The 19,624-nt window shown below is 51.2% G+C and overlaps 1 protein-coding gene across 4 annotated transcripts in view; it reads right to left on the bottom strand.

Annotated features, from left to right (window-relative positions):
* The window catches only part of KIAA1671 (KIAA1671 ortholog), a 168,073-nt gene that overhangs the window by 115,693 nt on the left and 32,756 nt on the right, over positions 1 to 19,624 (bottom strand). Inside the window, exons 1-2 of one of the 4 annotated variants that reach the window (XM_064367866.1) lie at positions 13,934 to 14,180; positions 3,123 to 3,262 (exon numbers count right to left, since the gene is read on the bottom strand). The exons of 2 other annotated variants lie outside the window; for them this stretch is intronic. In XM_064367866.1, coding sequence (XP_064223936.1) covers positions 3,123 to 3,173 — 51 coding nt within the window. In that variant the 5' untranslated portion in view covers positions 3,174 to 3,262; positions 13,934 to 14,180. Of the gene's footprint in view, positions 1 to 3,122; positions 3,303 to 13,933; positions 14,181 to 19,624 lie in introns of those variants that run through there. One more of the 4 variants, XM_064367865.1, reaches the window with a different exon arrangement.

The raw sequence follows: 19,624 nt of genomic DNA, 5'->3' as shown, positions 1-19,624 counted from the left end.
AACATGTCTAGAGATCTAAAGCATGGTGGCTACAGTTAATAGGATTGTGTAATATACTGGAAACCTGTTGAGAGAGCAGGTTTCAGGTGCTCTTACCAGTTTTTAAATAAAAGGCAGTGATGAGAGGAGACGGGTATGTTAATTTGCCTGACAGCAGTAATAATTTCATTGTGTATATGTACATATACCAAAACATCTGGTTGCACACTTTAAATGTATACACCTTTTTGAAGTTCATTTAAAACTTAAAAAAAACTGCAGGCTGAGTGTGGTGGCTCACGCCTATAGTCCCAGCACTTTGGGAGGCTGAAGTGGGAGGATCGCTTGAGCTGCAGAGTTCAAGACCAGCCTGGGCAACTTAGTGAGACCACGTCTCTACACAAAGTTACAAAATTAGCTGGGCATGGTGGTATGTACCTGCAGTCCCAGCTACTCTGGAGGCTGAGGTGGGAGGATCCCTTGAGCCCAGGAGAACAAGGCTGCAGTGAGCTATGATCGTTCACTGCGCTCCAGCCTGGGTGACAGAGTGAGACTCTATCTCTAAAAACAGACAAACAAAAAGGTTGAGTAATAGAACAAAGAATGTTGAAGGGAAGGGGGTCATTCACTAGGGAAGACCCTAGTGAAGAGGTGGCAATACCAGAGCCCTGGTACAGTGAGGAGGGGGCATGCTGAAGAAATGATGGATGAATGCATGTTATCAATTATGCCAAGCTGCGGGAGTGGCAGGGAGCTGGCACCTCCACCTGGCTCTCTGCAATCATTCCTTGTTAGCGGCTTACTTCTCTCCTGGGAAGCAGGAGGAGCTGACATTCTCGAAGCAGCTTCTAGGTTTCAGAAATGAGTTAGAGATTTCAAAGAAATCACCCCAACAAGCTGAAGTGGACTTCCCAAGGCTACAGGATTTCCTCAGAATCCAGGTCCACATTCCCAAGCTTCCTTGAGACATCAAGCAAGAGTTTCCAGCTTAGGAGTGCAGACACCAGGGCCAATCTAAGACCCTGGTCTTGTTATGCGCCAGGCTATCTTCAGTGACTCAGAGGGACAGAGAAATTGTGGGTGATTTGTAAAACCAGCAGTGGGACTGCGTGGCTCCTCAATCCCAAGACCTAGTTACCCACAGAAAGCAGTGGCCAAACGGAAATCTCTCTCACCGTCACATCTAGGAAAGGCTTTCTGAACTGCCTCACCCTACCTCTTCATGGTCCAGATGGGGAAACCGAGGCTCAGAGAGGAAAAGACTAGTCCAAGGTCACTAGAGAGGTGGGACACAGTCAGGCGAGGAGCTGTGATTCTGTCCATCCCACAAAGCTCCCCGTAGGAGGCTGAGAGCATCCCCATCCAGACCCTACTGACCAGGCTGAGCTTATGCCCGTACCTGGAAAGTGCCATGAGCATAACACGGGCTCTTGCTCTTTCTGACACTCAGCCCAGCCCTATGCACATGCTGTTCCCTCTGCCTGGCACATGCTTCCCTGGACCCCTACCCTAGCATCAAATGCCAGCTCCTATGCACCCTCCAGTGCTCAGCTTCCTTGGGGAGACTCTCCTGGCCCCTGTACCCCAATGAGACCATGTCCCCTGAGGCACTGTGCACCACCCCCATCCTAACATATCCCTGGTCTTTGTTTCAGTTCTTTGAGCAAAGACCAAGTTCTCACCAGACTAAGTTCCATGTGGTCAGGGGACCATGCTGTCTTGCTCCTGTATTCCAAGTACCTGGGGGCTAGCTCCAAACTACTGCTGGAAAGTGTGTGCTTAATGAACATAAGAGCATAGCCCTTGTGGATGAGTTCAACACCTACACCAAGCTCTAAGTTCTGGGGATCATGGACTGTATTTTAGTCATCCCTGCATCTCTAGCACCAAGCCCAGGGCCCAACACACAGGCAGGCACATCAAGGTTATCCAGATCTTGCAAACCACAGAATTCCAAAAAAAACGATTATTGGAGACTTGTTTTCTTATTTGTGCTCATCTGAATTTTCCATGTTTTTTTTTTTTACCATGCACATGCATTATTTTCATAATTAAAACATCAGTCAGTCAATCAATCAATCAATCAATGTTGCCTTACATTTATGATATGAGAATGGTCATATGCCAATGGCTGAATGACAAGAGACTGGGAGGATCTCCTGTTTCCCAGCTGCTCCGGGGGGCTCGGGAGGGAGGTGAGACACTCTGGGACTGGCTGAAAAGCAATGTTTCCTAAAGCTATATTTTTAGGAGCACTGGAAAATTCTCTGGGCAAGAAGGCATCTGAAGTATTTGCAAACATTCAGCAATGGGAAAGATAATATTTCCTAAGACTTTCCCTTTTGGGTGTCCTGAAACCAGTGGCAATTATTCTGGAAAACTATGAGACCAGCCTGAGACAATTGTTCAATAAGCCCCTCTATGCCCAGAGCCCTGATGGATGTCACACAACCCAGAATCACCTCCACCTACTCCTTAGTTTCACAGAGGAGGAAACAGAAAAAACCCAGAGGAGAGAAGTAACTTGCCCAGCCAGAGAGCAGACCAGTCGCAGAGTCAAAGTGAGAGCTGAAAGCATTTTATACCCCACGAAGTGCTTCTGCACAGGTTCCCTGACTTTGACATCTCATCAGAAAATGTCCCGGTTTTTTCTCTCTGTTATACAGAGGAGAGAGCACAGTGTGTGTGTGTTGGGAGGAGGGGGTCCCAACTTCTTTCTACATCACTGTGTTAGGCTGGGGAAAAGGAAATCAAACTGTTATTTTCATCCCATAGAAGAGGGACATTCTTACACACACACAAAGGCAAGAGGGATGTAATTTCAGAATAAAGAATCGTCCTTTAGATCAAATAAATGTCGCTTTCTGAAAAACTCATTGGTGTGGTTCTCGTTTTTCCTGTTCTCTTGAGGACCAGACCCAGGATCTGCATTCCTGTTCAGGAGTCTCAGCTCTTCCTACAAACCTGCTCTGCCTCCCAAACCAAGCCCTTTTCCCCTTTCCCCATCATTCTCTCTTCCTTGTAAACTCCACCATTTCTTAAAGAAAACGGAGACGCTGCGAACCAGACACAGCCAAAAAGCAAAGTTGGCAAAGCAGGAGGAGAGGGAAAGGAGGTGACCCCATCCTGGAGCCTGCACTCACCCAGAGGTAGCGCAAGAGCTTCAGCAGCCTGGGGCAGTAGTAATACTCCATTTCCGGCACCCGGAGGTTATGTGGTAAGCACGGTGCAGGCTTCCAGTTTTTCTCTAGTGGGGGCAGCTCTTCCCACTCCTCTTGTCACGCTGGAGTCAAGTTCAAGACGGCATAAATCATTCAGAAGCCGGCTTATAGCCAGGAGACCAGCCAGACGGCTCCACTGATGGCCACGGCTGCCTAGGGGACTGAGAAGCCACCGCTCAGTCCCATGAGCCCCGCCCCGGACATCTCTGGCCTCTCGTCCAGTGGGGCGGGTCCAGGGGCGGCTCCTTCTGAACCTAGCTGCCTGGACCCTCACCCTCCCAGGAGCTCTAGGCATGGAGACTTTTCAATTGCACAGCAAGAAGGCAAGAAGAGAGAAGGGGATGCCCAGGAACTGAATAAGAGAGGGAGAGAGAGAGAGAGAGAGAGAGAATGCGTGAAGGAGTGTGAGTGTATGCGATTTTATGTGGTCGTGTGTGTGCATACAAGTGTGTTTTGTGCATGCGTGGATGTGACTGTGTGCTGTGCGTGTGAGCCCAAGTGTGTGTGGTTCCTCCTCCACAAACTGCATGAGGAGAAGGAGGCCCCTGCCACTCATTACAGGGAAGGAAATCAACCCAGGATCCCATCGGTTCACAGGGCTCCTCTGATGTCAGTCACGTTCCTTTTAAACTCAGCTAAGCTTCTGATCCCCCCTAGAAGGAGGGTGCAGCCATCCCCATTTTACAGCGAGGGAAACTGAGGCCCAGAGAAGTCAAGGGACTTGGCCAAGGTCACACAGTGAGTTGGCAACTAAAGCAAGGCTGGAACCTGGGCCTCCCAGCCACAATTCCCGGGCCCGTCCCCTCCTGTAGGCACCCAGCCCAGCATGGGGAGTGGGGTGCTGAGGAAGGGAGGGATCAGCTCCCCAAGGCTGCCAGCTGCACCAGGCAGCGTTCTCAGAGATTAAAATGCAAATTAAAGCACCCCTAGGGCAAACCCAAGGCAAACTTTCCTAGATGTTTCCTTCAAAAGGGCATGATTTCAGCAAGTCACCTGATCTTCCTTTAGCAAGCCTCAGTTACTCCTCTGTAAAATGGGATGGATTACCCCTGTGTTCAGGGCTTTGAGGATTCAATGAGGTAGAATCCTACCAAAGCATCTAGTTTCGTATTCATGGTCATATCATGAGGGCAGTATCATCACCTCCACCATCCAGATGAAGAAACCAAGGCTCACAGGGACAAACAGAGCTTGCCAAGGTGAGCGGCTGCTGAACAGTGAGACGGGGATGCAAACCCAAGCCGGACACACCTGGATCCCCTACTCAACACCAGGTCCCCATAAGCCAATGCCATAACCCAGAGACTTGGGGGAGTGAGTGCCGGATGCAGGAGAGCTGTGCTTCCGAGGCAAAGTCCTTCCCACTGCTGAGAGGGGAAGACTGAAGTGGAGGAGGACTTCACGGAGGCCCTGGGCAGAGGCCCCAGGCTCTGCACCGGGCTCCCACCCCAGCCTGGAGCTCTGCACACTGACTGCCCCAGCAACAGCCTAGGCCCATCTGTTCTGCGTCCTTCAGGCCCACCACCCGACACCAGGCAGAGCAACTAACAGGAAACTCACTTAAACAAGGAGAGGGTGCTGGGTGCAGCAGCTGAGAAAACCACCGGGTAGCTTCAAAGCTCTTCAGAGGCAGGCCTGTGGTTTCACTGATTCTCAGTGCCCCACTCCCAGCAGGCAGTGGGTCTCAGCTGTTTGCCACCTGATAGTCAGGGGTTGGCCCCAGCCATGGAAGAACCAGGGACTGGTAGTGCAGTCGGAAGACCAGCCCTGCTCCCTGACAGCACAGTCAGAAGGTCACCCTGCCCCCCTGGCAGTACAGTCGGAAGGCCGGCCCTGCCCCCCTAGCAGCACAGTCGGAAGGCCGCCCTGCCCCCTGACGTCACAGTCGGAAGGCCACCCTGCCCCCTGACGTCACAGTCGGAAGGCCACCCTGCCCCCTGACGTCACAGTCGGAAGGCCGCCCTGCCCCCTGACGTCACAGTCGGAAGGCCACCCTGCCCCCCGACGGCACAGTCAGAAGGCCACCCTGCCCCCCTGGCAGTACAGTCGGAAGGCCGCCCTGCCCCCTGACATCACAGTCGGAAGGCCGCCCTGCCCCGACAGCACAGTCGAAAGGTCACCCTGCTCCCCGGCAGTACAGTCGGAAGGCCAGCCCTGCTCCCTGGTGGCACAGTTGGAAGGCCGCCCTGCTCACTGACAGTACAGCCGGAAGGCCGGCCCCGCTCCGACTGGCAGACAGTATAGCTGAAAAGCCAGCCCTGCTCACCAGCTGACAGTCCAGCCAGAGCACTGGGTCCTGCTGACTGACAATAGTGCAGTGAAGGGGCCGGGCCCTCTGCACTGGCAATACTGCTGGAGGGACGGTGCCCGCTGCCTGGCCGTACCCCTGGTGCTGCAGGTCCTGGCTGACTGGCTGATGACTGTCAAGTCTGGGGTTAGGCCATGCTCAATGAGGGACTAACGGGAACAGTGGGACATGCGGCTCGTGTGAATGCCCTACTGAATGACTGTTACTGTAAACACACAGGGGCCCACGAGGGCCTTCCTCACACCCCTCAGCTGACAGGGGCCACTGTCAGCATGTAGGCTGCTAAGAGCTGACTGTCTGGTCTCCCACCCGCCCAGGATGAAGAAGGGCCTGGAGAGAAAGGGGCTGGAAGGGGCAGATGGGATGCCAGAGACAGGTGGATGAAGAGAGGAAGAGAGGATGGCAGGCCAGGCACAGGGCAGAGAGACGAAGGCAGGAGGAAGGAGAAGGAAGTTATAGGCAGGAAAGGCATGAGACAGGGAGGGAAGGGCATGACAGGGAACACAGAGGGAGAAAGGAGGAAAGAGAAAGACAAGAGACATGGAGAGAGAGGAGAGGGAGACGGGTGGGGTAGGGGCTCTGATGGGGGAGCAACACAGGCAGGGCAAGGGATGAACCCCAAAGGAAGTCAGAAAAAGCAGGTGAGACAGACAGCCCAGGAGGCGGGCAGGGATGAAGAGCATCAGGAACAGCTGGGGAGAAAGCTGGAGGTGGCAGGGACACTGGTGACAGGGCAGGGGGCTAAGAATAAAAAGAGACATTCAAAAGTCTAAGACCTGGTGAGTCCAAGGTGGAGACAGAGCCCATCTAAGACCAGACAGGGGACGGGAGTAGGGGGTGGGGTGCTGGGCAGGTGCCAAAGATGGAAACTCCCAAGTCCCCATTTCCTAGCCAGCGATGGTCAAAGGCACCAGGCCATGCCCCAGGAGAAGCCACCCCCAGTGCCCAGTCCTGGTTATCCTGCTCTGGCTGCCCTGGCCACCACCCTGCCCTGTGGGCCCAGGCAGCCGAGGAGTGTGGCTGCGTCAGGAGTCAGCGGCTGATGACGTGGAACAGTGTCTCTCTTCCCGCCCCCAGGGGCCTTCTCCACGGCAGGGTCCGCCTGCAAGCACGGATGTGACCAAGGCACGCCACACATACTCATCTTGAATGCCTTCCCTGGTTTCCCCATTGCTCTTGGGAGAAATCCAACCTGCCGCCTCCCACCCCAGGTGCCCGTGCACCTCCCACCACTGGACCCCACCCCGTGAGCCAGGCACCCACAAAGGCTTTGCCCATGCTGTCGAAAGCAGGCTTCTTCCCCAAAGTGGGTTGAATGGAGACCCCTAAAAACATACGTCCACCTGGAACCTGCAAATGTGGCTATATTTGGAAATGGTCTTTGCAGATGTAGTGAGTTTAAGGGTCATAAGATGAGATCATCCTAGATTCCCCGGGGCTGTGGTTTGAATGCATGTGTCTCTCCAAACTTCATCAGCTGGAAGTGAATGCCCAAGATAAGGGTGTTAAGAAGAGGAACCCTTGCGAGGTGATTAGTTAAGACAGCTCCACCCTCATGAATGGAACTGATGGCCATAAAAAGGGGCTTGAGGTCAGGCATGGTGGCTCACGCCTGTAATCCCAGCATTTTGGGAGGCTAGGTGGGAGGATTTCTTGAGGCCAGAAGTTCAAGACCATCTTGAGCAACATCGCAAGACACCATGTCTATAAAAAGTAGAAAACTTAGCCTGGTGTGGAGGTGTGTGCCTGTAGTCTCAGCTACTTGGGAGGCTGAGGTAGGAGGATTGCTCAAGTCCAGGAGTTCGAGGCTGCAGTGAACTCTGACTGCAATACCACACTCCAGCCAGGATGACAGAGCCAGACCCTGTCTCTAAAAACAATCATAAAAATAATTTAAAAACAAAAATCAAAGGGCTTGAAGGGGTGAGCTCTCCCCTTCCGTCCCCTCCCTCACTTCTGCATGAGGAAACCCAGACAACACCATCTACAAGCAAGCAGGTCCCTGCCAGAAACCAAACCCGCTGGCAGCTCGATCCCCGACCTCCCAGTCTCCAGAACTGTGAGACGCACATTTCTGTTTTTATCAAGTACCCAGTCTCCAGTTATTTTGTTACAGCAGTTCAAATGGACTAAGACACCCAGATGGACCCTAAATCCAACGACAAGTGTCCTCACGCGATACAGAAGAGAACACAGAGAAGGCCACGTGAAGACAGAGGCAGAGACGGGAGCGACCTTCATTCTGGACTTCCGGCCTCCAGAACTGCGAGAGAATCGCTTTCCAGTGTTTTAAGCCACTGGGTGTGTGTTAGCTCACTACGGCGGCCCTTGGAGATGAATACAAGTCCCCTTCCTCTTCACCTGGGCAGCTCCCATCCATGCTAGGGACTCCAGCTTAGGATCTGAACATCCTGGTCCCCAGCAGCCCCCAGCCCAGGCTCTGGGTGGGCCCAAGCCACAGGGACCCAGGGCTCCTCGGCTGGCCTAACTCCTCATTCTGTTACTCCTCCTCCAGCCCCTCCTCACCGCTCAGCTCACTGAAGGCCCAAGCCTGGCCAGCCCAGCTCCCCACCTCCTGGTGCCACCCCTGGCTACCACTGGCCCTTGGGCAGCTCTTTCTGATACTATTCATTCCTTCATTCTAAAGTAGATTTTTTTTTTTTTTTTTTTTTTGAGACGGAGTTTCGCTCTTGTTACCCAGGCTGGAGTGCAATGGCGCGATCTCGGCTCACCGCAACCTCCGCCTCCTGGGTTCAGGCAATTCTCCTGCCTCAGCCTCCTAAGTAGCTGGGATTACAGGCACGCGCCACCATGCCCAGCTAATTTTTTGTATTTTTAGTAGAGACGGGGTTTCACCATGTTGACCAGGATGGTCTCGATCTCTTGACCTCGTGATCCACCCGCCTCGGCCTCCCAAAGCATTCTAAAGTAGATTTAACGTGCAAAGAACCCTGTGAATTCACAGGGAAGGCTTAGCTTTTTAGCAAAAAACTTCACATCTTTTTTTTTTTTGAGAAAGAATCCTGTTCTGTTGCCCAGGCTGGAGTGCAGCGGTGCAGTCTCAACTCACTACAACCTCTGCCTCTTGGGTTCAAGTGATTCTCATGCCTCAGCCTCCCAAGGAGCTGGGACTACAGGCATGCACCACCACACCCAACTAATTTTTGTATTTTTAGGAGAGACGGGGTGTCACCATGTTGTCCACAGTATCTCAAACTATTGGCCTCAAGTGATCTGCCCACCTTGGCCTCCCAAAGTGCTGGGATTACAGGTATGGGTCACCACACCCAGCACCATCTATTTTTTTTTTTTTTTTAAAGATGAGAAGTTTGTTAAAATCAACATCAGCGTTCACAAGGAAAACAGAGGGCTAGGCGGGGCTCCTGTAACTCCAGCACTTTGGGAGGCTAAGGTAGGAGGATCACTTGAGCCCAGGAGTTCACAACCAGCCTGGGCAACATAGTGAGATGCCGTCTCTATGAAAAATAACTCTAAAAAAAAAAAGGTTGAAAATGGTACCCCCCCCTTAGGTATAATTTTGTTTGAGTGTTGTTTTTTTTTTTGGCAGGGGGAAGAGGAAGGCGGTGCACTATTTTGTTTTATTTGAATTAGTTACTAACCAACATTGAAGCGTCAGAAGACCCGCATGTAGCAACGCCATCTTCCGGCCTGCTGGCCTGCATTCCTGTGTGGGGACAGGGGCAGGAATGGCATGTGCCACCTGGGGAATGGTTCAGTGACATTCCTTCCGCATCCCTCAGCCCGGACATCCAAAATACTACCCCCAGGAGCCCAGGTGGCCACACATTCCTGACGCTCTCCCTGTGGGCCTACTGTGTGCCGGGCCCTGCACTGGGAGCTGACACCCTTTTATTTTCAGCCCCACCAGCGTGTCATCCATCATTGGAGCATCTGTGGCCAGCAGCCTCGATTCCTGCATCAGCCTTCAGTGCCCTTTGCCAGACAGCTGCCTCCTGCTGCCCTCGCCAAACCAGTGCCCAGCCACACACAGATGCTTAGCCTCCCTGCCTTTGCCCAGGCAGGACCCTTTGCCAGGAATGCCTTTTGCTTCTGTGGAAGTTCAATTATCTTTTTTTTTTTTTTTTTTTTTGAGATGGAATCTCGCTCTGTCACCCAGGCTGGAGGGCAGTGGTGCAATCTCAACTCACTGCAACTTCCCCCTCCCAGATTCAAGCGATTCTCCTGCCTCAACCTCTGGAGCAGCTGGACTACAGGCATCCACCACCACGCCCAGCCAATCTTTTGTACTTTTAGTAGAGATGGGGTTTCACCGTGTTAGCCGGGATGGTCTCAATCTCCTGACCTTGTGATCCGCCCGTCTTAGCCTCCCAAAGTGCTGGGATTACAGGAGTAAACTACCACGCCCGGCCAGTTCAACCATCTTTTAAGCCTGATGCAAAGAGCAAAAAATGAGTCACTGCGCCTTCTCTTCAGGGACAGTAGGATGTGTTGGGTGAGGACAGCCTGTCTTCCTCACACGGCTGGGAGCTCCCCAAGGGGAAAGCCGGGGTCCCAGGTTATCTCTGTGGTCTCGGGGCCAGGCACTAGCCCAGGGCTTAGTAGGTGCTCTGTAACCATTCTCCAAAAGGCACAGAACTCCCAGTTGTCCCAGCAACAGTCTTGCTCACAATGAAATCATCTTTAGATCTAGGCATGATCAGCCACCAAAGGGGACCCAGGGAAGTCAGACATGTGCCCAGCTTCAAGCAGTTTATGATTCTTTGAAAGGTCAGGGCACGGACAGAACAGAACAGGTTCCCAAAGGGGGAAACTGAGGCCTAGGGAGAGAATGCAGTGTCTTACAGAGGCATTCCTGGGCCAGGGGAAAGGTGTGGATGGAGTTAGATTTCCTTGTTTCTACACTGGCTAGCTGGTTATTTAATCTCTCTGGGCCCCCGCTCCTTCATGTAAAATGAGTATGATGATGGTGCCTGCCACGCAGGGTTGCTGGGAGGCATGAATGAGGTAGAAGGTACAAAGTGTTCAGAGCCCAGGACACAGTAAGGGCTGAACGCATCTTATGCTAGGCACAGTGATTCACGCCTGTAAGCTCAGCACTTTGGGAGGCCAAGGTGGTCACTTGAGGTCAGAAGTTTGAGACTAGCCTGGCCATCATAGCAAAACCCCATCTCTACTATAATAAAAATACAAAAATTAGCCAGGTGTGGTGGCACATGCCTGTAATCCCAGTTACTCGGGAGGCTGAGGCTGGAGAATCGCTTGAACCCAAGAGGCGGAGGGTATGGTGAGCTGAGATCGCGCCACTGCACTCCAGCTTGGGTGAAAGGGTGAGACTCCATCTCAAATAAAAAAATCTTAGCTGTGAGTGCCTGGGGGTGTTAGGGAAACGAGAGCCAGAGTAATGTCAGGTTTAATTCAACTCCATCTTAAGACTAAAAACCCAGGCTGGGCACAGTGGCTCACACCTATAATCCCAGCACTTTGGGAAGGCAGATCACCTGAGGTCAGGAGTTCGAAACCAACCTGACCAAAATGGAGAAACCCCATCTCCACTAAAAATACAAAATCAGCCGAGCATGGTGGCGCATGCCTGTAATCCCAGCCACTCGGGAAGCTGAAGCAGGAGAATCGCTTGTACCCGAGAGACAGAGGTTGTGGTGAGCTGAGATCACATCATTGAAAAGCAGCCTGGGCAACAAGAGCGAAACTCCGTCTCAAAAAAAAAACACTAAAACTAAAAAGCCACATTTCTTGCTGGTCACAAGATAGTCATGGGATGTTTATAGTTGAGGAAATACCCAAGATACCTACAACAACACACTCCTACATCGGCACAGAGTCCAGACGTCCCAATACCCGTAACAGTTCATGCTTTCAAGATAACTATAGTTATGCTTTGGAATACTCACGTGCTAAAATTGTCAAGGATGGTTTTTGTTTTGCTTTTCAAGATGGTTTTTTATTTCAATAGTTTTTGGGAGGATAGGTAGTTTTTGGTTACATGGGTGAATTCTATAGTGATGATTTCTGAATTTTAGGGCACCCATCACCCAAGCAGTGTGCACTGTGCCCAATGTGTAGTCTTTTTTTTTTTTTTGAGAAGGAGTTTCGCTCTTGTTACCCAGGCTGGAGTGCAATGGCGCGATCTCGGCTCACCGCAACCTCCGCCTCCTGGGTTCAGGCAATTCTCCTGCCTCAGCCTCCCGAGTAGCTGGGATTACAGGCACGCACCACCATGCCCAGCTAATTTTTTGTATTTTTAGTAGAGACGGGGTTTCACCATGTTGACCAGGATGGTCTCGATCTCTTGACCTCGTGATCCACCCGCTTCGGCCTCCCAAAGTGCTGGGATTACAGGTGTGAGCCACCGCGCCCAGCCCAATGTGTAGTCTTTTATCCCTCGCCCCCTCCCAACCTTCCCCCCAATCCCTAAATTCCACTATATCATTCTTACACCTTTTCATGCTCAGAGTTTAGCTCCCACTTATAAGTGAGAACATGTAATATTTGGTTTTCCACTCCTGAGTTACTTCGCTTAGAACAATGGTCTCCAGCTCCATCTAAGATGCTGCAAAAGACATTAAGACATTATTTCCTTCCTTTTTTTGTGGCTGAAGTAGTATTCCATGGTGTATATGTACCACGTTTTCTTTAAATCAATAAAGTAATAAATTTTGTCATGTCGTGCGCTCACCTGCACGCGGACACAGCTTAGCTTAGCTTTTACACAGACAATACCCCTCTATAAGAAAAACTTAAAAATGGCCCAGCATGGTGGCTCATGCCTGTAATCCCAGCACTTTGGGAGGCCAAGGCAGGCAGATCACAAGGTCAGGAGATCGAGACTATCCTGGCCAACATGGTGAAACCTAGTCTCTACTAAAATACAAAATATTAGCCGGGTGTGGTGGCGTGTGCCTGTGGTCCCAGCTACTCGGGAGGCTGAGGCAGGAGAATCGCTTGAACCTAGGAGGCGGAGGTTGCAGTGAGCCGAGATCACGTCACTGTACTCCAGCCTGGCAACAGAGCAAGACTCCATCTCAAAACAATAAAAGAAAAACTTAAAAAACGAACCCGGGGAGGGGGGGTCTGCCTTTCATTTTCTGAGGATGCTCTACTCTGTGACAGAGTAGCTTTCAATAAACTATCCCTTTTCACTGCACTCCAGAACTCACTCTGAATTGCTTCCTGTACGAAATCCAAGAACCCTCTCCTGGGGTCCGTTTCAAGACCCTCTTTTCTGGTTGTTAACAATGGCATATCCAGTTCAGTCACCCTGGCTAGCAGAGCAATAAGAGGGAGCCCAAACTGGGGCGAGCCCATCAGAAAGGGGGGTTATCTGCCCCAAACAAGGCAGCTCGGAGCCAGTCCCAGGACAGAGCCCTGAAGAGTGTTATCAGCTACAGCACGTTTGAAATCACTTAAAACACGTAACTAGGGAGCGAGGAAAAACAGCAATCACATTTTTCATCCTCTTGATTCCCAGCCTGACCCAACAACCGCTCTTCCGGTCCCAGTCGGATCTCTCCACCACGTGGAGGGGCAGTGGGGGTGGGTGAGGTCAGTGAAGACAGGACTCAGCAAGAAGGAGCCAGCCCAGTCCAAAAGCGTAAGTCCTGATGCAACCAACTCAGATGCGTAAAGAACCGCCAGACACAACAAAACCACGCTGCAGGAGCGCACTGACAGGAAATGTGCAAAACAGGCAAGGCTGCACTGACAGACCGCAGACGAGTGCTGACCGGGGGCTCGTGCCGGATGGGGTGGTCGGGGGAGTGCCTGCCAATCAGTATAGCGCTTCCTTCTGGGGTGAGGACAGTGTTCCAGGCAAGAGAGTGAACACTGGACAACTTTGTTCATTTACTAAAGATTATGGAATTGGACACTTCAAATGAGTGAATTTTTTATCGTCTGTAAATTATATCTCAATAAGCTAGTGGAAGAGGAGGAGGAAGAAGAAAGCAAGAAAGAAGAGGAGGAGGAGAAAAGAGAGGAACGGAAAAGGTGGGAGAGGAAGAGAGGGGCCCGGTGCAGTGGCTCAGGCCTGTAATCCCAGCACTTCCGGAGGCCGAGGTGGGAGGATCACCTGAGGTCAGGAGTTCAAGACCAGCCTGGGCAACGTGGCCAGACCCTGTCTTAATTTTAGAAAAATTTTTTTAAAAAGTGCAGAAGGAGGAAAAAAGGGAGGAAGAAATAAAAATGGAAGAAAAAAAGGAGGAAGAAGAAGAAAAGGAGGAGAAAAAAGTACAGGAGGAAGAGAACGGGGAGGAAGAGGAAAGAGAGGAGGAAAAGGAGGAGGAGGAGCCAACCGTGCCAGGGCAGAGAAAAAGAGGAAGAAACAAGACAGACGGTCTCGCCTGGACATGGGCACAGCCAGCAGCACCTAGACCCCAGCTGGAGCGCTCCCTCCCCATTCAAGTCAGTGAACATGATTGAGCCCTACCAGGAGCTGGGAGCTGGGAGCGAAGCTGCCGGGAGCAGGGATCTGCACTCAGGTAGGCTTGGGGTCCAAATCCCAACTCCCTCCCTGCCAAACAGTGTCATCCAGGACAACCTGCTTCTCTTCTCTTTGCCTCGGTTTCTTCAGATGTAAAGTAAGGCTGAGAATAACAACAACAACAGTCATGATGATTTCCTCCCTCACACGGCGGCAGTGAGGGAGAGGTCAGATGATGTCAGAAAAGCACCCAGCAGGCTGACTGCAAGTGCTCAATCAATAAAGGCCTTGAAGCTTAAGTGTGGAGCATTAGGGACATGAGTGAGGCAGGATTCTTGCCCTCAGCAGGGCTTACGGTCTGTAAAAGAAGCACTTGGAAATAAACTACAGCACTAGAGGCTAGAGGGCCTGGAATGGTACAGTTCACAGGATAGGGTACAACCCAGGAGGGCTTCTTGGAGGAGGTGGCACGGAGCCCAGGCTTGAAATACTACAAATTGTCCCTATTCTCAAGAGACCCCTATTCTCAAGAGACTTCCAGTTCAACTGGAAGATTCAGCATCTCTGAAATACATCTGCTTAAGGCAGAAATGCTGTTTCTGTATCCATAAGGTTCTCACTATGGGCTAGGCTATCCATACCCCACATTCTTTTTAAAAATAAAACAAAAACAAAATATTTTTTCCAAAAAATACTTTCTCCAGAAGAGAAAATCATCCAGGAAAATAAATGGGGCAGCCAGGGCTGTGAAAGCTGCAGAGAAACATCCTAAGCTCAGCTGGGCAGCTCTGACGTCAGGTTCACAAAATAAAAACTGACCCGGGGGCCCGATGAGGGACAGAGCAGAGTGACACATCTAACAAAATTAGTGGGCTGCATAAAAAGATGAAAATCTAAGTGGTTACGGAAAACTTGGATGTTTCGCGTTTGGAATGGAGGCCCCAATGTAAAACAGCTTAAAAGCAAATTAAAAACAAAAATGTTGAAAACAGACCGCCTCCATCCTGCCCTCTTGTGGTCATTTCTGAACACTGCACAAGGAAACGGGTGGGTACAACAGAAAACTGGCAGCCCTGGATTGAGCCTCCACCTGTGCCACCTGCCCAGTGTCGGAGCCAGGACCAAGTCAGTTCACTTTGCCAAGCCTCAGTTTCCCGTGGGTCTCCCAGAGTTACAGCAAGGATCAGTGAGATAATGAGTGTGAATAATAAGACCTCCAGGGACCAGGCACCGTGGCTCATGCCTCTAATCCCGGCACTTCGGGAGGCCGAGGCAGGCAGATCATAAGGTCAGGAGATAGAGACATTCCTGGCGCTAACACAGTGAAACCCCATCTCTACTAAAAATACAAAAAAATAGCCAGGAGTGATGGCGCGCACCTGTTGTCCCAGCTACTCAGGAGGCAGAGGCAGGAGAATCGCTTGAACCTGGGAGGCAGAGGTTGCAGTGAGCCGAGATCATGCCACTCCACTCCAGCCTGGGCAACAGAACGAGACTCCATCTCAAAGACAAAACAAAACAAGAAAACCTCTGATACTCAGAGTGTGAACTGAAGGCAGCTGGAAGTGGCCTGAGCACGTGGTGAGATGTCACATTAAAATCAGCATCAGTCCAGGCACAGTGGCTCACACCTGTAATCCCAGCACTTTGGGAGGCCAAGGTGGACGGATCGCCAGAGGTCAGGAGTTTGAGACCAGCCTGGCCAACATGGTGAAACCTTGTCTCTACTAAAAATACAAAAACTAGCCAGGCATGGTGGTGCACGCCTGTAATCCCAGCTACTCAGGAGGCGGAGGCAGGAGGATCGCTTGAAGCCAGGAGGCAGAGGTTGCAGTGAGCCAAGATAGCGCTGCTCCACTCCAGCCTGGGAGACAGAGCAAGATTCTGTCTCAAAAATAAATAAATAAAACAAAATAAAATAAAATCAGTATCATCAGTTCTGCTTGAAGAATTGAATGATCCAACCAACCATTCTGGGCAAGGAAGGGCTGGGATGCAGGGGCAGCTCCTCCTCCCCACCATTTGCCACGAAATCCCCATCCCTGCCTGGCCTGGCTTCTGGGCACAGCTCCCCATGCAGAATCCCGAGGGAAAGGGCCTGCAAATCCAGGTTCAGAAACCCCGAGGTGCCCCGGTGCCTTGAGGGAGGCCTGGCATTTAGGAATCCCCAGATCCAGGGATTTCTGAGGCAGTTACAAGGGGACTTTGCCCTCAGAACTCTGCCCCCCAGCCAAATTCTCCATTTTCCCTCTGAACCCTCCTCTCTTCTCAGTGATGAGTGGACGAGTAGGCACCCTGAGTGCATGGGGGTCCCTCCCAGGAACTACACACCAGGGGCAGCAATTCACTGTTGCCACACAAGCTGTCTAGCCTCCCGGCCCTGCTCACGCTGCTTCCTGGGTCACCCTTCCTGTCCCCCTCTCCATCTGGTCAAACTACTCCTTGGTCAGGACCCAGGACAAGATGAGTCTTTCTAGTCCCCCCACCACCAGGTGGAGGAAGAGCCAATCACTCCCTCCTCCGTCGGGTTAGTTACTTATGTGTGTGTCTATCTCCGTTCCTCAGCTGTGGACTCATTCATTCAACCTTTTTTTTTTTTTTTTGAGATGGAGTCTCACTGTAACCCAGGCTGGAGTGCAGTGGCATGATTTCAGCTCACTGCAACCTCTGCCTCCTGGGTTAAAGTGATTCTCCTGCCTCAGCCTCCCAAGTAGCTGGGATTACAGGCGCCCGCCACCACACCCAGCTAATTTTTGCATTTTTAGTGAACCAGTTTCACCATGTTGGCCAGGCTAGTCTTGAACTCCTGACCTCAAGCGATCCTTTCAAAGTGCTGGAATTACTGGTGTGAGCCACCACGCCCGGCCCCTCATTCAACAAATATTTACCTCACTTCAACTCTGTGCTGAAAACACAAAAGTGAACAAGAGCATCAAGAGCCCTACAGTCCTGCAATTCTCATTTGGTTGGGGAGAGATAAGAAGTCAGCAAACAGCCTCCACCCTGATGAGGAGGCAGATATGGGGAAGACACTGCGGTGATAATGGGGGTGCTATGAGGGAATAATGGGGCCAGGTCCTTCTGCAGATGTGGTCAGGGAAGGCCCTGCCCAGGGGTGACATCTGAGTTTAGAGAGGTCCTGAGAAGAGGCCTCAGTCAGGTGCTCTGGTCACCAGTCCCAGGAGCCCAGCCTTCAAGTCATCCCAGCCCCGGCACCAGACATAAGTGATGAGGCTTCTAAACGATTCCCACCCAGCTGTTCAGGGCTCCCAGCAGAGAAGAGCTGTACCCAGGAAGCCCTGCTTGGCTTCTTGACCTATGGAATCCATAGGCCGGGCGTGGTGGCTCACGCCAGTAATCCACGCACTTTGGAGGCCAAGGTGGGCGGATCACCTGAGGTCGGGAGTTCAAGACCTATGGAATCCATGACTGTGTTACACCATTAAATTCTGGGTGGTTCATTATAACAACAGATCACTGGGCCACAGAAATTACTTCTTCTCTTCTACTCTTCAGGGTGCTAACTCCTTTTTATATAAACAACTCGTCCTCACCGGGACACACACACATAACTCAAGGCCCTAGAACGCACCGGGGTCCCTCCCAGGAACCACGTGCCAGGGCAGCAAGTCACTGTTGCTACACAAGCTGTCGAGCCTCCTGGCCTCGCTCAGGCCGCTCCCTAGGTCACTCTTCCTGTCCCTCCCAATATTGACACGTTCTCATTAAATAAAGTTCATAGCTTTTCCGGATTTTCTCAGTTTTAGTGTTATGTCCCATCCAGGATGTAGTCTCAGACTTTTCTTTGTTTTTGATGAGCCTGACAATTGAATAGTCTTGGTCAGGTATTTATTTTTAGGATGCCCCCCTATTGTCTGGGTGTCAGCATTTTTAGAGATCCCCAGGGGATACAGCACAGTTTGGGAACTGCTCATCTTGCCCTGGGTCCTGACCGGGGAGTAGTTTGACCAGGTTTTTCAAACTACTATCCAGCTGACGGATAACACCCAAGGGGTGCAATGTGTTGAAAAGGACTCCGAGACCACATCCAAGCCCAGAGGGAGATGGTGCTATCATTGATTAGTGATGTCTGCCAACATTACGAGTCAGGGAAGGGGGAGATACGAGCCAATATTGGCTCATTGATGTTAATGAACATACTATGCTAAAGCAAGATGGTGATGATAGCTGGAAACTGGGTGTGGGTGTATGGGAACTCTGTACATCGTTCCAATTTTCCTGTAAATCTAAAACTGTTCTAAAAAGTAAAGTCTATTTAAAAAATGCTGATGCCCAGGCCCTGCCCCCACGCATTTAGATTTAATTTCTGGGATGTGATCTGGACATCCAGGTTTTGAAAAGCTCTCTTAGTGATCCTAATGTGCAACAAAGTTTGGAAACCACAACCCTGAAAGAAAAAACTGGCCTCAAGAAGCTAGGAAGGCTAGTTATAAATAGCCACGAAGAGATTTAGAAACAGAGGAAAAGCATTTTGTTGGTTGAACCATATATGTAATAAATTCTGGGGCTCTTGGGATATTTCCGAGATTTGGAGAGTCATAAGTAAAGTCTTCCAAAGCATCTTCTGGTGTGTGGGGGTGTGTATTTGGCAGCACAGCCACTAAGTCAGGGTTAGCAAATATCTGACACTCATATCTCCCCCTTCCCTGACCCATACTGTTGGCAGACATCACTAATCAATTATAGCACCATCTCCCTCTGGGCCTGGATGTGGTCTCAGAGTCCTTTTCAACACACTGCACCACTTGGGCATTATCCATCAACTGGAGTTGGCACCTGATATGAAGCCTATTTCCCACTCTTGCTAAGCAGGTAGTAGGCAGAGCCAATGGCAGTACAGCTGTTGGATTCCTGCACATGGAGGGGCCCAGCCACAGAAACTAAGCCCTCTCACCTCTTGACCATTCCCCACAGCTTCCTAGCTATCTAGCTAACTATTCATTTATTTATTTGAGACAGCGTCTTGCTCTTTGTCCAAGCTAGAGTGCCATGGCACAGTCATAGCTCACTGCAGCCTCAAATTCCTGGGCTAAAGTGATCCTCCTGCCTCAGCCTCCTGAGTTGCTGAGACCACAGGTGTATACTACCACACCTGGTTAAATTTTTTAAACTTTTTTTTTTTTTGAGACAGAGTCTCATACTGTCTCCCAGGCTGGAGTGCAGTGGCCTGATCTCAGCTCACTGCAACCTCTGCCTCCCAGGTTCCCGCTATTCTTCTGCCTCAGCCTCCGGAGTAGCTGGGACTACAGGCACATGCCACCACGCCCGGCTAATTTTTGTATTTTTTAGTAGAGATGGGGTTTCACCATATTGGCCAGGCTGGTCTCGAACTCGTGGCCTCATGATCTGCCTGCCTCGGCCTCCCTTCCTGCTGGAATTATAGGTGTGAGCCACCATGCCCGGCCTGAAAACTTCTTTTAGGGATGAGGTTTCACTCTTTTGCCTGGGCTGATCTCAAACTCCAGGTTCAAGCATTATTCCCGCCTCCACCTCTGCCTCTGAGTAGCTGGGAGTACAGGCGAAAGCCAACACCCAGCAAAGCTTCCTTTCTTTATGCCTGCAGCAATCCATCCCTCAAAATCCACCTCCTCCTGTGGGTCCAGCTCCTTACAATCTCCTCCTCCTCTGGCCTGCAACATGCTGACCCCCTCCATGCTCACCCAACAAAGACTTGTC

This window comes from Aotus nancymaae, unplaced genomic scaffold, assembly GCF_030222135.1.
Source record: "Aotus nancymaae isolate 86718 unplaced genomic scaffold, 86718_ANA_hifiasm-v0.15.2.pri h1tg000076l, whole genome shotgun sequence".
NCBI classification, from domain to species: Eukaryota; Metazoa; Chordata; class Mammalia; order Primates; family Aotidae; genus Aotus; species Aotus nancymaae.
The sequence above is the reverse complement of the archived record's forward strand: the minus strand, read 5'-3'. Positions and strand labels throughout refer to the sequence as shown.